The sequence below is a fragment of the Equus caballus genome, chromosome 6, assembly GCF_041296265.1.
Source record: "Equus caballus isolate H_3958 breed thoroughbred chromosome 6, TB-T2T, whole genome shotgun sequence".
Lineage (NCBI taxonomy): Eukaryota > Metazoa > Chordata > Mammalia > Perissodactyla > Equidae > Equus > Equus caballus.
The window spans coordinates 60,741,275-60,758,803 of record NC_091689.1 but is presented as its reverse complement, the minus strand read 5'-3'; the positions used below and the strand labels follow the sequence as shown (position 1 = coordinate 60,758,803).

Sequence of the window (17,529 nt, the reverse complement as noted above, 5' to 3'; positions counted from 1 at the left end):
CTTCTTTTTCCCCAGTAAAATTAGGCATGGGAAAGAGTGTTAATTGAGGGAGGAAGACTGGAAGTTTTTTGGTTTTTGTTTGTTTTTTTTGTGAGGAAGATTGGCCCAGAGCTAACATCTGTTGCCACTCTTCCTCTTTTTCTTTTCTCTCCCCAAAGCCCCCCAGGACATCGTTGTATATCCTAGTTGTAGGTTCCCCTAGTTCCTCAGTGTGGGATGCCGCCTCAGCATGGCTTGATGAGCTGTGCTAGGTCCATGCCCAGGATCTAAACCATCAAACCCCAGGCTGCCGAAGCAGAGTGCACAAACCCAACCACTTGGCCATGGGGGCTGACCTCTGGAAGCGTTTTTAAAATAGTTAATTTAAGCAGTAAGAATTTTCATTTACTAGTGTTTAATTTTAAATTACGATCACCATAATCGTTGCTTAGTATTTATACAGCTTCTATACCTTACCAACCCAGTCTGCCATTTCCCCCACAAAGGAGCCTGATCTTAACCATTAATGTGCACTACCTACACATTTTAAATAACTCGGTCTTTAGTGATTATTTCCACCTTTCACATGAGAACCATGAATTCATATTTTGCTTTGCAGACAATCAAAATCCATAAGAAAATGGCTATCCTAAATCCAGACCTTGATGCATGTTGACGCATATTTACACATTCACTTCTCAAATTAATGATAGGAAGATGTTGCCGTGTGTACAGTACCATCTGACTGTAATGATTTTTCTATTGTTTAAAAGGAAAGCCTTTTTGAAAACTTGGTCAATTTTCCGTAGATGATAAATTGTTAAATCCAAATGAATAAATATATCAATATTTAAAGATTTAACTTTCATTGATAATGTCTTGTTTAAAATCCTTTTAGGGGGCAGCCAGGTGGCATAGTGATTAAGTTCGTGTGCTCTCCTTCCGCAGCCCCAGGGTTTGTGGGTTCAGATCCCAGGTGCCGACCTACACTCTGCTCATCATGCCATGCTATGGCAGCATCCCACATAAAAAATAGATGAAGATTGGCACAGATCTTAGCACATAAAAAATAGATGAAGATTGGCACAGATCTTAGCTCAGGGATAATCTTCCTCAAGCAAAAAGAGGAAGATTGGCAACAGCTCGGGGCCACTCTTCCTCACCAAATAAATAAATAAGTAAAATAAAATAAAATTCTTTTAAACATTTAAATAAGATAATGACGTGTAAAGCTCCTGCTATGTAATATAGTGCCTTAGGAAGGATAACATTTACAACTATCTTTTAAAAAAGAAAATATAGAGTCTACCTAAATATACTAATGATTATTCACAATATGTTTAGCAACACTGTTGAATGATTATAGTTAAACATATTTATGTTTTAAATGTGATTAAATCTAAATCGGCAAAAACAAAACCCCAAATCACCACATCCACTCTTGGATTGTTTTTTTAAAAACTGAGTATTGTTACATTTAGATCACAGTTGATACCTCGGTTGGTTTATCAATTGGCCTAGGTCTGGGGAGGCTCTAAAAAGTTTTGGTTTTCTCAGTGCTGGATTGTTGATGGCACCAGGTTAGAGTAACAATGATGGTGTGTCAGATGGTTCAAGCCCAATGGAAAACTGTAATCCAGCTCTCCTACTGCCCCATTGTTAGGAAAAAGTAGAAAAATGGTGAATACAAGCAACAAATCAGGCCAAAATTGCAAACTCACCTCATTTAGAGGTTCAGGAAGAAGGGAAATCAATTACCTAAAGCCTAATCCTTGAAAAATGCCCTGTGGGTGCCAATTAACCCAGCGTCTGCAGAATACTTTGGAAAGCTCTGCACTGAATGTCAGAAAAAAAATGAAATGGATTTGTCTTACAACACAAATACTCGTTTGCTGAACTGCCAGAAAGATCTCATAATAAAAGGGAGTTTCACTGTTACGATAACCAGGAAAATGTATTCCTAGTAAAGTGACACAATGTGTATATTCAGATGATACTCTTGGTTGGTAATTGGCTAGTCCACTGTTAGTGAAAGCATGAGCTACTCCGTAAAATACCTTCTTAATATAAAATTTCAAAATTCAAGAGCTTTTTTTAAAGTGAAAGAATAGTTGTCTGATTAGAAATGCATACAAATGATAGGACACACGGAAGTTAACTGACTTGCAAACACCTGGTTTTGAGTGGCATGTGTGGGAATCAGGGTTTCTGCCCAGCACTCGGTCCTCTACTGCGACCACTGAGCTGCATCCCCTTGCTCCTGCCATATATTTATCCTTTCTCCAAGATTGACAAAGCCCAGTAAGGAGCAACAAATATGGTTATTAGCAGATGACTGCGCCTTGCGCAATGCCTTACACATAGCAGTTGCATAAATGAATGGTCTAATTGGGAGAAATAGAGGTACAAAAAAATGGATGCTTTTAAAAAATGTACATATTCATAAGTTGGAGGACAGAAACTATAGAAAATTGTGTATGCCTGACCAGCTCACAGCAGGACTTTTTTTAATGCATTGTACCATCCTTCCTTCCATCATTAAGAGTTAGGGTGAATAGAGCTGGTTTTACATAAACTGATGAGAATATAAAATGTTACAAGTGCTATTCTAACAGTTTTCCAAGGCACAAGGAGAACTCAGAAGAGGGACTGGTCAAGTGAACCTGGGAAAGTCCAAAGAGGCTCATTTAAGACGAGCCTAAATTTCTACGAAGTAATGTGGGGGATACGACTGCCACCTTTACATGGTGCTTGTAAATCTCAAATCAAATGAGAAACGAATTCTTCCTAAAGGAATTTATGGTCCAGTAGGACAAGACCAACAGGTTATATTCCCAACTCCCCTTTCTCCTGCAGCCAAAGTAAAATAATGTAACTCAAGGTTGATAGGATATAGACCTTTATTTCTCATAACCAGGTAAAGAAGAAATGCTAGTTGGCAGCTGACTTTAACATGGCAGAGCCTCTTCGCCTTCTCGCCTCTCTCAGGATCACAATGGTGGTATGGGAAGAGAGGAAGCATCCACTGGGGAACCCCAGGGAAATAAAAAATACTTGAGAGCCCACATTGGTGGCCAGAGAACCACAGGGGAGGCAGGATACAGGGCAAAGAGGAGAAGAGCAGCTGCAGTTGTGCTGAGAGTGGCTGCAAGTCCAGTCTAGAGGTGAGGGGGCCTGAGTACCTGGACATGTGTTCGAGGCAGATATTTCCCAATTTTAAAATACAAGCTATACCATGTGAAAATTTTTGGATTGCTGATCACTTGTTCATTTCAGTTTTGAAAAAGATAGAAATAAAGAGAATTGCAAAGACACCCTAAGGGAGAGAGAAAGTTACAGCAAACTGGGCAGAGGGGCCTTTATGCACCTACTGTGTTCATCAGAACAGCTGTACGGCAGAACATTCAAGGTTTTCAAGTCCCTATAATACTTGGAGCTGATAGTATTTTAACAGCTATTGGTCATTTAGAAAGCTTCTAAAAACTCTGTTTTAGCGTGAAATACTTGAGATGGTTCTAGTTAATTGTGGGAATTAGTTTTTTCATAAGCTAGATTTAAAAAGTGTTCTTGGGAGGCTGGTCTGGTGGCTTAGTGGTTAAGTTTGCATGCTTTGCTTCGGCACCCCGGGGTTTGCAGGTTTGGATCCTGGGAGTGGACCTACCCACTGCTCATCAAGCCATGCTGTGGAGGCGTCCTACATAAAAAATAGAGGAAGACTGGCTCAGGGACAATCTTCCTCACCAAAAACAAAACAAAAACAAAAGAAAAGTATTCTTGGACTAAGCATAATATCTAAATAGCCAATATATACAAGTCTTTGTGAACTGAATAAATAATTCTCAATAAACTGGACATATGCACTGTTCAGAAAAATCCACTTTAAAATCAAATTATAATTAAGGACAGTTGCCTATTATGATACCACAGGTTTTTTTAATGCTAGCATATTTTTTTCAACAGAGGTCAATTTACATTAACTTGAATATAGTTTCGTTACTCAATTATGAAACAAGATACAGACAAATCTTATAAGCACAGTTTTGACTGTACAACACAATGAAACTGTAATTCCAAGTTACAAAGACATTCACACAAAAATATTCCTTAGTACTGAATAATGGCTATATACTGATGATAGTAAGAATTAATAATACTTTCCACTTATGGTATTTATGAATAATATTCTCAATTAATTAGGTCAAAAATAATTAACATGATAGTCATAATTCCAAATAAATATATTATTGTGTTTGCTGTAGGTATGTATGTGCATATATATATATATTTTTTCTTTTTTTCAGATAGTATTGAACCCAAGTTGACTTTGAAAAGAAACAAATTAGGGATATTACCACGCACTTACGTTATCAGGGTGCCTTTATGTAATGTTTGATGTCAAATAAAGACTAGAGTTCTAGTCAATTGGAGTAGGCAGTCTTTGAGTTTGTTTAGCCATGGAAAATGGGTTACCTCTAAAAAACTGGTTTGTTCCTTTTGTACAATGTACACAGGAGCAGAGTGTGTCTCCATTTGCTTATTTCCCAGTAACTTTTAGACCCATGTGTCTAAAGTCGGGGAGGTCTCCAAAGAACACAGGGGGGAGCTCCTGGCTGTGGAACATCAGCGAAGCTTCCACCTGCTCCAGCCTCACCTCTAGCCACCTCTCTCAGCAGCCACACTGAAGCGTTCTACCACAGGCCTCCTGCCCACTCACCCGCTCCCACTTCCCTTCTTAACAACTTACCTCTCCTGGATAACTGCTAAGAGAATCACACTCTGTTCTTTCCCATCCCACTATGCTTCTCCCTCACTCTCCCTGGGGATGGGAAAGGGGAGAAGGAAAGGGAGATTTACTGCTGAGTGACAAGACAATGCAAGTGGGTGACAGCATGAAAAAACCAACCGCTAGGAATTATTAGACCAAAATGGATATCTGTTTTAACAAAAGACAGTCTAAAGGGTCTTCAGCCTTACAATCAAAAATGCTCTAAAAAATTCAAGAGTAAGACACAAAGTGATCTAAACAGGACTGGAAGCAATGAAAGAAGGCAATGAAGTTCTCTGCTAAGAACTTTACATTATTTTGCATCCAGAAGAATAAATCTAGCTGTGCGTGTTCCTAAGATTACAAATGAAGTAAAAGGGTCTGCGGGTTTTATTCACGTGGTTCATCTTTTCAGCAAGAACAGAACTGTAATTGAATGTAATCTGGTCTATTTTCACCAGTTTAGCAGACTGTCTTCTAGGAATCTGGTTTGATCAAAATTTTCTTCTCCAGCTGTAAAAAAAAAAAAAAAAAAAATTATACAAAATAAACACCCAGCCTGTGTTTTAAAAGGAGAAAAGATATTTGAAGAGAACCTCAGGAAATAAACATTTAGTCCCTTAAGTTATGTTAGCTTGTGCACTCTGCTACTGAAAATCCAAAAAGTTGGATTTTCATTGATTTGGTTTTAAAATTTTCCCCCTCAGCTTGGGATACATGGGAGTATTCACATTTCAAATCTGAATCTCCAAAATGAATGAAACGAAAATGTGGTATGTTTGGTAGAAATCTGAAAAGGCCACGTGTCTTGCTGTAAGTATGTCTCAAGTCTAAATATCCACCATTAGAACCATTGGCTTCTATCAAGGTACTGTCTCTATTTCCTATTGAAATGAAGCTTTCTTGGGAAAGATGAAGTAGGAACACTTTTGCAAATATTCCCTTATTAGCTGAGCTAGAGGTCTAGGGAGGAAATGAGACAAAAAGAAGAGACCCTTGTTAGCTGTACGGGATTGCAAAACTTCAGAGCATGGGAAATCACATCTGGGGAGGGATAACTGAGTCAGATGATAGCAGTTTCTGGGACTCTAAAAATAGGTAGAAAGGCTAAAACCCACAATGGGGTAGGGAGAGGGAGCTTCCAGAAGCAAAATGCTTCTCCTAATTTTCTCTGAGATCATCTCCAGATAAAACCACATTCCCTCAGTTAGTTCCAATATCATTTGAACGTCTGGGTTAACTTTTAACCTGAACTGCTAGCACATTTTGAAATATTGCAGATAATGGGTTGCTCTTTAAAGGGAGGGGGAAAAAAAAACAGCAAGAAGGCATCCCTCTATATACTTCACTAAAATAAAAATCCACCACATAAAATAAGAGCCTTCCCAATAATACGTAGAGACTTTAGAATAAAAATAGCAAAGATGACTAGTGATTAATACATCATACAGGAATCTATGACTTTTGACGAACAGAAATGACAAGCAGTAGGATATATTGGAGTATATGAGGAAGCCATTTGGTGTAAACCTAATTGGCTTGACTTTGTTTTTCCAAAAGGACCTGACATGGCCGTTGAGCACGCATTGAATATCTGCTTAAGTATTTGCTTTGTCCCACAGACAAGAACAAATGGCCTTAAGAAAAAGGTGCAACTTCCCCCACATTGGCATTTCCTTAATGATAAGCATCTTTCCCTAGGCTAGGAACTGATTGCTGTGCTCACCCCACAATAGATCTGCTCCCTGCTGTGTGCACCGAAACAGCATACCTACTACCTGCTGTGTCCATCAATCACTGTGCCGACAGAGGAGTCTCATGACTATTGTAAAAGTGACATTTCAATCATATGTGAAACATGCTCTTTGAGGGTATCTAACCACTCTGTACACCCCACTTCTTTGGTGCCCTTCCTTCCTTCAGAAAGGAAGGCCCTGGGCTGTATGGTCCTCACATTTTGGCTCACAATAAACTCACTCCAAATTTTCATTTATAGATTGGTTATGGATTATTTGCATTGATACTTTTCATCAACTTAGATTAATAAAATTTTGTTTCCTTACCTCATTATCAGAGACAAGCCACTTAGGAAACTTCAATAATTAAAAAAATTTATTTTTCAAACAAGACGTGAAACAGGGATGTATAATCATATCCTTCCCCTAAGGTTTCTAATGAAGATCCCTCTCCCCGACTTGAAAATTAGCTCTCCCTTTTTCCATTCTAGCTCGCTTTCCTTTCTGGCTCTGCACATCTTCCAGCAATCAAATCTAAACCTTCACCATCAACCTGTCTCCACCAGCACTTTCCTCCTACTGACCTCAAGGATCAGGAAGTGTGCCAAGAGTGGAGTTTAGGAAAGATCACCTTGAATGCAGCAGCATCGTCTACCTGTTATTCAACTATTTCTCACTTTTTCATTGCCAGAGTTCTGAGAGCCACGTCAGCTAGTACCTTCTTTCTCTTAGCTCTGCAGTTCACTTTCTTGTCCCAAATTGCCTCTGGACAAGGTGTCAGAAAGGGCATGGCAGCAGCAAATTGTGTCACTGGGCAAGGGCTGAGTGGAAGTCCTGTAAACGGCTGTTCAGTGACCCTTCCTAGCCACGATTATCTTCTTTTGCCCTTGATATCTGTATTCTTACTAAGCATTCTGCTACATTTGACATTTCTAATCACTCCTTCCTTGAAAGTTTCCCTCCTTGACTTCTGGACTCTGTTATGCTGGTTCTCCTCTTAACATTTCTGCCAGCTCCTTTTAATGTCCCTTCACTGATTTCACTGTCTTCTTGATCTCTGAGTATTCTCCAAGGTAATCCTTTATTTTCTGCACTTCTCCCACTACATCGGAGGCCTGGGAGTGATTTCCATTTTCATGGTTTCAACCTTTATTATTAACTGGCTCTGAATTTCCAGTTGTTCCCAAACCTGACTGATCATGGGAATAGTTTTGAGGAATTTCTTAAAGTCCAGTTTTCTGAGCTATTAGCATCAATTAATTAGCAACAGCAATGATTAATTAATAGATAAGCTTTAATATCTGACACTCAGTAGAGATTCCCATATTGTAGCTATTGTTATGACTCTTGTTGCTACCGTATATCCCATAACCAGACTCATCTTCCTTCACAATGTCATCTCTCTACTGAAAATCCAGAGCGCATCTTATTGATTCTCAGATAAATAATAAGTCATCTTTGGTTCTTCATGCCACTTCCAGTATGTACCTGTCATGTGATAGTAGGCAAGTTATTTAATTTTTCTGTGCCTCTATTTCCTCATCTGTAAATTGTGGATAATAAGGGTGCTTACCTCTTAGAGCTACTGTGAGAATTAAATGCATTAATCCACATCCAGTGCTTAGAACAGTGCCTGACACACTGCATTATAGCAAACCCTCAATAATTATCAGCTAGAGGTAGCAGTAATAGTGGTAGCCATTCTCATAGCTCTGTCATAACACGACTCCTACATTCCGCTATTCCACCGACTGCTCCCCCTATCTTTTCACCGCACAGGCCACTCTCACTCTTGCTTTTGCTTAATCTGCTTTCTTCTCTGCCTGCCACAGTGCTGGCATCCAACAGGCAGAAATGCATATTTGCTGAATTAAGTTTTATAATCCCCCCTACTCACCCAAGTCAGCCCTGGCTTTGCTCTGAATTCAAAAGACCCCTTTATCCCACTCTCTTCCATTGGCTTCTGATTGGTATTTTTTCACAACGAAGTCATAACCTGAAGCCAGCGCTCTTCCCCTCCCTCACACAGCCCGTCCAATACTAGGCGCAGAGCACACGTGCTTTCTCATTGGCCCTAGTGTCAGAGCACTAGGCCAGCAGCCCGTACTTTGACCACCCGATCACCACTATATTTTTTTATACATTTTAAAATTAAAATTGTTATAAATATGGCAACACTACAATTTTTGAAAGGAAAAATTCTAGGTCTATTTATTATGGTTTGATGACCTCTATTATAAATAGTAATAAAAATTATGTACAGACACGTGTTGCTTAACGATGGGGATATGTTCTGAGAAACGTGTCATAAGGCAATTTCGTTGTTGTGCGAACATCATAGAGTGTACTGAAGGGGAACAAAATTTGCCACCCCAAAAATGTGGCTTTTTAACATGAGGATTATTTTCAGCTGAGCATTTTTAAGACATGAAAGACTCAGAAAGTTTTTCCTATTACCTCTCCCTTAACTGACTAAAAGAATTCAGATTAAAAAAACCTATCTCAAGAAGCAGCTATCACCTTAACGTAACATGAACTAAGTGGGAGACATGGAGGAACCTAGAAAAGCCTGTTTGTTGGGCTCCCCTCTGTGTTCTTCTGTCTCTCTGTGGTCAAACACTTGTTTTTCAAACGTTTGCTCCTTTTCACCTACCTGTGAGTTGCTTTCCTTCCCTTTGAGGGCCCTGACTCTCCCAACCCGCGACATCTTTTGCCTTTATCTGAAGATGGTATTTAGGTTGCAGGCTTCAGCCATTTTGGTGAGTTACTCAGTTTTCCTGAGTTTCCCCCATGTATCCATGTTATTAAACTTTGGTCTATTTTTCTCCTGTTAATCTGTCTCATGTCAATTTAATTCTTAAACCAGCCAGAAGAACCTAGAAGGCTAGAGGAAAATTTCTTCCTCCTCCATGGTACTTACACAAACCTAGATGGTATGGCCTACTACACACCTAGGCTATCTGGTACTAATCTTACGGGACCAGTGTCATATATGTGGTCCATCACTGACTAAAATGTCATTATGTGTCACATGACTATACCTTGCTTCATTTGGCTCTCATGGCATTCCTGCCCATGAATATCATTATTCCGGTTTACCAATAATGATACTAAGGCTCATGGTCACCTAGCTGGTAAAGCAGCAAAGCCAGGATTTGAACCCAGTCCTGTTATATACTCCAAGACCCTTGCTAATCTGTTACTGAGACACAGTAATTCATCCACTAGTTTTAATGCTACGTGGACAGTGTCCCTATTTGGAGATTACACCTAATCTTGGTATAGAAGAAACTGTACAGTGTGTGAAAATTACACAGGCTTAGAATCAAAACTGACCCATGTCGATGAAGGTGACCCATATGAAACTGCTCTGTTTGTAAGTAAAAATAGTTGATTTTCAGCATTTTCATTGGGTTCAACCTTTAACAGTGAGTAATTGGATTTGCAATTATTTAAACCTCTTTTGGTCTCAGTTTTTTTAACTATAAAACAAAGCTGTTTATAGTTGGACTCTGAGCTTTTTATTCTAGAGTTCTAAGAGAAATAAAGGTTACAATAGGCTATAGATTGTGGAATTCATATGAAATGTCCCAGTCTCACCAAGGAAATGTTTTTAAGTTTCAGGGACTTACTTTAGTGAGAAATATACTGGTCTTTATGTAATAAACATCACTGTGAATTTCTGGGGGAGGGGGTGGTAACTGTTAATTATTTTTAAAAAGCAGAATAAATAAAAGTAACTTTGTTGTATTTAACATAGAATTTCAAAAGTAATCAAAGCTTCTCTGTCTGCAGTTGAAAGAGGTCACTATACTTGTACCTTCTTGTAGTTTCTGCAAGGAAGCCAGTAACAGAGCTGCCGCCTCTGGAAGAGTCAGTAGTTGGGAGTTTGGGCTTCGTCTTTCTGGAGAAACAAAAATATATACATAGTCTATTAGTATTTAAATATTCATATACACAAATTATATTCCAGTATGCTATAATACTAGGAAAACCTCTGTGAAACAGATTTTTTTTGGTGAGGAAGATTGGCCCTGAGCTAACATCTGCTGCCAATCTTCCTCTTTTTTTTCCTCCCCAAAGCCCCAGTACATAGTTGTGTAGCCTAGTTGTAAGTCATTCTGGTTCCTCCCTGTGGGATGCCGCCACAGTGTGGCTTGAGGAGCAGTGTGTGGGTCCACAACTGGGATCAGAACCTAGGGCCCCACAGCAGTGTGTGGGAACTTAACCACTATGCCACCGGCCGCAGGTGAATCAGTAAAGGCTGATTTTTATAATTTGAAACATTTTCACATTTCCCTTGGACAATACTTACAATTGGTTATGTTGTGTATTACAGGGCACAGAAGATAATTTAAACTATATACTACAGAGAATTTTGTGAAAGCAAGGAGGATTAAGATTAAGAGTGCTTGCAGGGCCAGCCTGGTGGCTAGTGGTTAAATTCACAAACTCATCAAGCCATGCTATGGCGGCATCCCACATAAACTAGAGGAAGGCTGGCACAGATGTTAACTCAGCAATAATCTTCCACAAGCAAAAAGAGGAAGATTGGCAACAGATGTTAGCTCAGGGCCAATCTTCCTCACACACACACACACACACACAGAAAGATTGAGAGCATTTGAAAATTGTCACCCTTCAGAGATAAATATGGGATGTCTGGGCAGAAAGGTTGAAATGTGATCCTGCACGGCGCCTGGACTACTTCCTCTCTTGTCACTTCCAACGATAAGATGAGATAAGCTACCATCTTCCCACGTGTAAAGGCAATTATTTGACTGAAGGAGTATCTGCGAAATATTCAAAATGACTTCAAATCTAAGTTGACAGAAGAAAAACTTTCCTGATTCAACACAAACCGTCGGAGCAGCTGTGGTGGGAAAACAAATCTTCTCATAAAGTAAATAAGCTAAACGACCCTGCAAGCTTGAAGGTAAACAAACATTTGTTAAGCAACTACTCTGTGCTCAACACAGTGTTTGGTGTTTTCCAAAATGAGTTGTATACTTTTTATTTTTAGCATTTCAACCTTTAATATGTATCAAAATTAATTATATTGTTATCTTTTAAATCCAATGGCATGGAAAGGTTTATCATGAAAAATAATAGTCCCTGGCCCCATTCTTAATGGCCCCCACTGAGTAACTATTTCTGACTTTGAACCTTTTGATTGCTTTTTGTAGTAATATAATGGAGACATAGGTTTGAAATTTCTATTTTAGTAATATTTGACAATATTTTAGTAACAACAACAATGGTGTTTAAGAGGTAACTGTGTAAAGGTCCTGTCGTAAAGGGGGAGGGACATTTCCGGGGGCAGCTGCACAGTTCTGGCCACCCCTCCTCACCCCTCAGAGCTGAACCCCGGCCTGGCCGGTCCCTGGAGCGCCCCCTGGGGACCGCGGCACACCCTGGCGGCCCGAGGCCGGTCTGAGCCGCTGGCGACCCGCGCCGGGCGGAGCGCGCTCTGCCCTCTCCGTGCTGCCCGAAGTCGCCGGCTGGCCCCCTGGGTCCCTCGGTCACTCACCGGGCGGCGGCCGGTCGGAGAGGTCCTTCCTCCGGCTCTGGTCTGCGAGGAAGCGGCGGCCCTCTGCAAAGGCGACACACGGGGCTCAGCGCCCGCCCGGCCCGGGCGATCGGGGTGACACCAGCCGCTCGGCACCGCGAGTCCCCAGGCCGGGAGCGGGGCGACGGCGGCGGCGGCGGCCGGTCGCTCGTGGTCGAGATCTGCGCCGGTGCCAAGTTTCATGCACTCCGACCCCGGGCCGAGCCAGGCGCCGGCGAAGGGACCAGGAGGAGAGGCCCGCGCCCCGCGACTGGGCTTGGGGGCAGGGCTCCTGCTCCCCAGCCGGGGCGTTGCCGCCCAGGCAGCCCTGGACTCTTCCTCTGTGCCCAGAGCCAGCAACCCTCCAGTTTGGGATGGGGGATTTCTAATAATCAGAGGGTCCTCCCTTTCCACCGCTTCCCTCCCCCGCACCCCGTCCCTTTTCCTTGATGAACTGAGACGAGGATGACCTCGATTATTTAAGGGAACAAACTCGATATTATTCTCTCCCCACAGTTCTTCGTCTGTCCCATGGATTCATGCACCCCTAAGGGTCTTCCCTTTATTGCTGTAGGAAGAGCAAAGTATTTGGAACGTACGTGCGCCCTTCAGGTAGAGCATAGCCTGAGGAGTCCAATTCCTTCTCTCAAAGAGTCTCTGCAACCCGGGGAGAAGAGAAAAGCAGTTAATAAGACAGTACAGCCTAGTCCTCTATTAGGAAAAAAAAAAAAAAAAAAGGGAGGGATGGAGGGAGGGAGGGGAGGAGGAGAGAGAGAGAGAGGGAGAGGGAGAGAGAGAATGAGAGAGAGAGAAAGAGAAAGCAAGGAGGAAGAAGGGAGGAAGAGAGGGAGGAAAGAGACAGGGAGAGAGAAAGGAAAAAAGGAAGGAAAGAAAAGAAGCAGTGGAGGAGGAGGAGGTGGGGAGGGGGGAGGGAGGAAATGAAAGAAGAAGGAAGGGAGGAAGGGAGGAAGGAAGGAAGATAGGGAGGAAGGAAGGAAGGAAGGAAGGAAGGGAGGGAGGGAGGGAGGGAGGAAGGAAGAGAGTGATAGCCCACCCAGGATCCCCAAGTGCACTTGGTTACCTGCGGTGCACCGCTGGAGTTTCCCATGGAAGAAAACACCAGGAAAAGAGCCAAGGTTGTTGCCACCAGACTTCTCAATCCCTGCAGGAAAAGATCAATCAAAGAGAATCATTTCTGTGCCTGTAGAATCTTCTGCTTCCTTCCTTGACGCCTGGACAATTACAAACTCCTTACTTTTTTGCTATTTTCTGTTTTAATACTCAGTATGTGGAGAAGGGAGTTCCCCAGTTTACCTTCTATTTAATCCACAAAGAGTTCTTTTTCAAAAAAATATTTAAAAATATATTATTTTCATTAACTCAAGTGAGGAATTAGGTGAATCAGGAAAAAAACTTTTTAATAAAATCAAATGATTTTCATATTTTAGAGGCATATTGTTTAAAATCCTTTAGCCTCTAAAACACTTATTAAACATAAAATAGGCAAAAAGCTGTAAAGTGTTTTATAAAGTAACTGAAAAGTCTCAAGTAAAACCTTTACTTACCTTCATGTTCTGCTCCTTTCCAGAACCTGCAATAACTGTAACTTTCCCTATGAGTTTTCTTGTCTTGTTCTGAAGGTGGGGCTTTTAAAATCTTAGCGTCAAGGACCCGTCCCGATCATCTTGGGTAGAGTTAGGGAGTCCACAGGGACTTCTTGTCAATCTTCAAGATTGAGAGGATCTGCTGACTCCTCCTGGGAAATTCAATTGCAGGAAGTAGAGGAATGATTGATGGGTGGACATCATTTGTTTAGATACTGACCCATCAGCTGGGAGATAGTCTGAATATATCAGCATCATTGCTTTTGCTTTTCCCACTAGCTTCCCCAAACATTTTATTATTATTATTGTTAAAAAATGATTAACCCCAGGCAGAATCAAAAGTAAATGAATAAAGCAAGAAAACTTATCTTGGGTAACTAGCTATCACTGATGACTAGAGATGAATCATTTGGGTAGAAATTCAAAGGTTAGGGAATTTCAGTGGAATTTGACATCAGTCATTTACTTTATTATCCATTCAGTTATTTAACAGATATTTATTGAATGCCCACTATGTATCACACATTCCTCCTTTTAGTTAAAGGGAAACAGCCATGCGTGAAAAAGACCCAATCTCTGCTTCGATCAAACTTGTCTTCTAGTCAGGGGGAAAACACTGCAAACTGGTAAGCATTCTAAACTGGCTAATAAAGTACAGAATGTTTTAAATACTTTATAAAGTAAATGTAAGCAAGATGATGTGATAAGGTGGGTGGCGGGCTGCTTTAGGGAGGGTGAAAACTCAAGTAAGTCTGGAAAGATAAGGTGGAGTCAGACATGGGATAAGCTGGGGTGGGAATTAGTATTCCAGGCATTCCAGGCAGAAGAAAGAAAAGCAAAATCTTGGGCATGGCCCAGAGCTTGGCTTGTTTGAGGAATATGAAGGAGACTCGTGGAGCTAAAGTTGTGTGGGTGACAGGGGAGAGCACTGTGAGTTGAGACCGGAGAGGAAGAAACGGGCCAGTACGTATGAGAACATGATTATATGAAAGAAATGATGATGGCTTAGACTAGGGTGCTACTTGCTGGTAACGGAGAGCTGTAAATGAATTTGGGATGCTGGTTGGAAGTAGAAAATAGAGGACACATGGTTAAATGGGATATGAGAGTGTGAGAAAAATAAATCAGGGATGATGCTCAGATTTTTGGCTTAAACATCAGGTGAATGATGAAGCCATTTACTCAAATTGGAGAGACTTCAAAGGAACCAATTAAGAGAGGGATATTAAGAGTTGTCTTTTGGACGTATTGAAATTAAAATGTATATTAGACATCCAAGTAGAAGTGCAAAGTAGGCAGTTGCAGATGCAAAGTTCTATAGAGCTCAGCAAAGAGGTCACCAGCCTACAGATTTTTTTTTTTTCTAAAGGCAAGAATGATCAGATTTAAGAATTTTAAGAATTCTAAAAATTTTAAGGCAGAAAAAAGGTTGAGATCAAAAGAGAATACTTAGGGAGTGAATGGAGTTAAAGAAGAGAGGCAAGAACAGAGCTATGAGAACAAACAGAGAGAGAAAGAGGAGAGGGAGAGCCTGCAAAGGAAGTCGAGGTGAAGTAGTTGGAAAGAAAGGAGAAATTCCAGGAGACAGTGAGGCCATGGAAGCCAGGAGAATATCCAATAATGTTGAAGGTCAAGCTAGATGAAAGCTAAGAAATGTGAACTGGAATTTGGAATACAATGGTTTCTCAAGACGGAAGCTTGATTGGAATGGGTCAAAAGTGAGTAGGATATGAGGAAATAAAGATAAGTGTGGACAACCTTTTTAAGAAATCTCACTAAAAGGGGGAAAGGAAAAATGAACTTTTTAAAAAGATCATAGTCGAGTCTGGTGGAAGTGTGTTATTCTTTTTGGCCTTCCAGTCATATCTGAACCCTTTTATTTTTGGGAAATTCCTAAAATTCCCTAAATTATGAATTATGGAATTATGACTCTCAGTGGGAAGCAGAGTTTTCCTTCCTTGGTACAAGCTGAAAATTCCAGATACTCACTTTCCCAGACTCCCTATCCGGTAGGGTGTGGGCACATGACTCAGGCTTCAACCATCAGATATACCCACTTGGATGGGGAATCTGGAACCAGGATGGAAAGAAGTGGGATCAGGAGAAACACTTCCTGGTGCAGCACTGGCTGTGGTAAGCTTGAGTTTGTTGGGGCAATACTGGCCACAGTGCTAGTGGCAGTTTCCAGCATCCAGTGCTAGAGGGGATGGTATTCCACTGGCAGTGTCCTTCTAATAAAGTCCTCTTTTGCTTAAATCAGTCAGGTCAGTTGGTGTCTCTTGATGACAATGAAGAAACCGTTTGCAGGACATGTATGCTGATGGCGATGATCAATGGAGAAGGAGAAACTGATGTTGTAGAAGAGAAGAGAAGTACAAAAGGGAATTCATAGAAGGCAAGAGGGATAGGATCCAAATGTGTCAATATTCACTTGATAGAGTTACATCCATAGGCAGATATTGAGCAAGAACCTGAGAACCCCCATACGCTAAGGTACCATGGATAAGCGAGATGGTCCCTTTCTTCTAAAAGTTATAGCAGGGGCTGGCCCCGTGGCCGAGTGGTTAAGTTCGCGCGTTCCACTGCAGGCGGCCCAGTGTTTCGTTGGTTCGAATCCTGGGCGTGGACATGGCACTGCTCGTCAGACCACGCTGAGGTGGCGTCCCACATGCCATAACTAGAAGGACCCACAACGAAGAATATGCAACTTTGTACCGGGGGGGTGGGGCTCTGGGGAGAAAAAGGAAAAAATAAATAAAATCTTTAAAAAAAATAAAAAAATAAAAGTTAGAGCAGTGCTCCTCAGGTATTAATGTGCATGTGGGTCACCCGGGAATCTTGTTAAAATGCGGATTCCAGTTCAGTACAGCTGGGGTGGGGCCTGAGATTCTGCATTTCTGGTAAGCTCCCAGGGGATGCTGATGGGTGCTACTCTACTGATCCTTGAACATGTTGAGTAGCAAAGCTTTAGAGGTTATAAGCAGTGATAAAAACTAAACCTTCGAGTCTGTGACTGGGAGAGTGCCTAGCAATAGAAATACAGGGAGTGTGGGGAGAGAACGGCTAAGTTTGGTTGGGCATTTAAGTTTGAGGTGCTGATGATGTCTACCTGCAAATACCCAATCTCTCAAAAAGACATTGAGATTTGGGCACTTGATGTTCACACTTGATAGTTACGTGCAGACAAGAAGGTTGAAGTTCGGCTAGTAAATGAGAATGGAATATAGAAAGTAGTTTGTGGGTAGAAACTTGAGAGTATTTCCTCCCTTTAAAGAGTAAGTAAAGCAAGAAGGAGCCAGAACCATTAATGTAGTGTTTCCCACTGCCTTAGAAGAGGAGAAAGAGAAAAATTAAGAACTAAAAAGTTTAACACCAGGGGCCGGCCCAATGGCCCAGTGGTTAAGTGCGCACATTCCGCTACAGTGGCCTGGGGTTCGCAGGTTCGGATCCCGGGTGCGGACATGGCACCGCTTGGCAAGCTGTGCTGTGGTAGGCATCCCACATATAAAGTAGAGGAAGATGGGCACGGATGTTAGCTCAGGACCAGTCTTCCTCAGCAAAAAGAGGAGGATTGGCAGCAGATGTTAGCTCAGGGCTAATCTTCCTCAAAAAAAAAAAAAAAGTTTAACACCAAAACTGGGTAAAATTTTAAATTCCTTTAAATGTTAGATTTTAGGATTTAATTTCAAGGGATTGTAGCAATTTCTGAAAGAGAGCAATAAAGGAAATAAAATTATGCAAGTGTTTATCTTTTAAATGAACTCATAAGTGTAGTCTAATTACTATGTTACCTAATAAACGAGTAAAATGCCTTTTTCTGCTCTCCATACCAAAAACACAGAAAGGTTTTAGGAGGAGGGACAGGAAAGTGAATTGCCAGTAAAATCATGTTTTGAA

The 17,529-nt window shown here is 41.2% G+C and overlaps 1 protein-coding gene and 1 long non-coding RNA gene across 2 annotated transcripts; one reads left to right on the top strand and one right to left on the bottom strand.

Moving 5' to 3' along the window:
- Positions 1 to 3,892: 3,892 nt before the first annotated feature.
- SPX (spexin hormone) lies at positions 3,893 to 13,785 on the bottom strand. The gene is made up of 6 exons (XM_023643222.2): positions 13,594 to 13,785; positions 13,110 to 13,190; positions 12,628 to 12,685; positions 12,011 to 12,073; positions 10,301 to 10,384; positions 3,893 to 5,257 (listed from the first exon to the last, which is right to left on the bottom strand). Exons 1-6 carry the CDS (start codon positions 13,597 to 13,599, stop codon positions 5,199 to 5,201), a joined length of 351 nt encoding a protein of 116 aa, XP_023498990.1. The 5' UTR covers positions 13,600 to 13,785; the 3' UTR covers positions 3,893 to 5,198.
- Positions 12,522 to 16,027, top strand: LOC111773941 (uncharacterized). Its single transcript, XR_002808679.2, has 3 exons — positions 12,522 to 12,640; positions 14,171 to 14,258; positions 15,893 to 16,027. It is a non-coding gene; the product is annotated as an uncharacterized lncRNA (long non-coding RNA).
- The last annotated feature ends 1,502 nt before the right edge of the window (positions 16,028 to 17,529 follow it).

Coding starts and splice junctions, on each gene's coding strand:
- SPX (XM_023643222.2), bottom strand. Junction 12,074..12,627: donor GCTCTACCTGAAGGGCGCAC/GTACGTTCCAAA, acceptor TCGCCTTTGCAG/AGGGCCGCCGCTTCCTCGCA. Junction 5,258..10,300: donor CTTGCAGAAACTACAAGAAG/GTACAAGTATAG, acceptor TTTTTTTTACAG/CTGGAGAAGAAAATTTTGAT.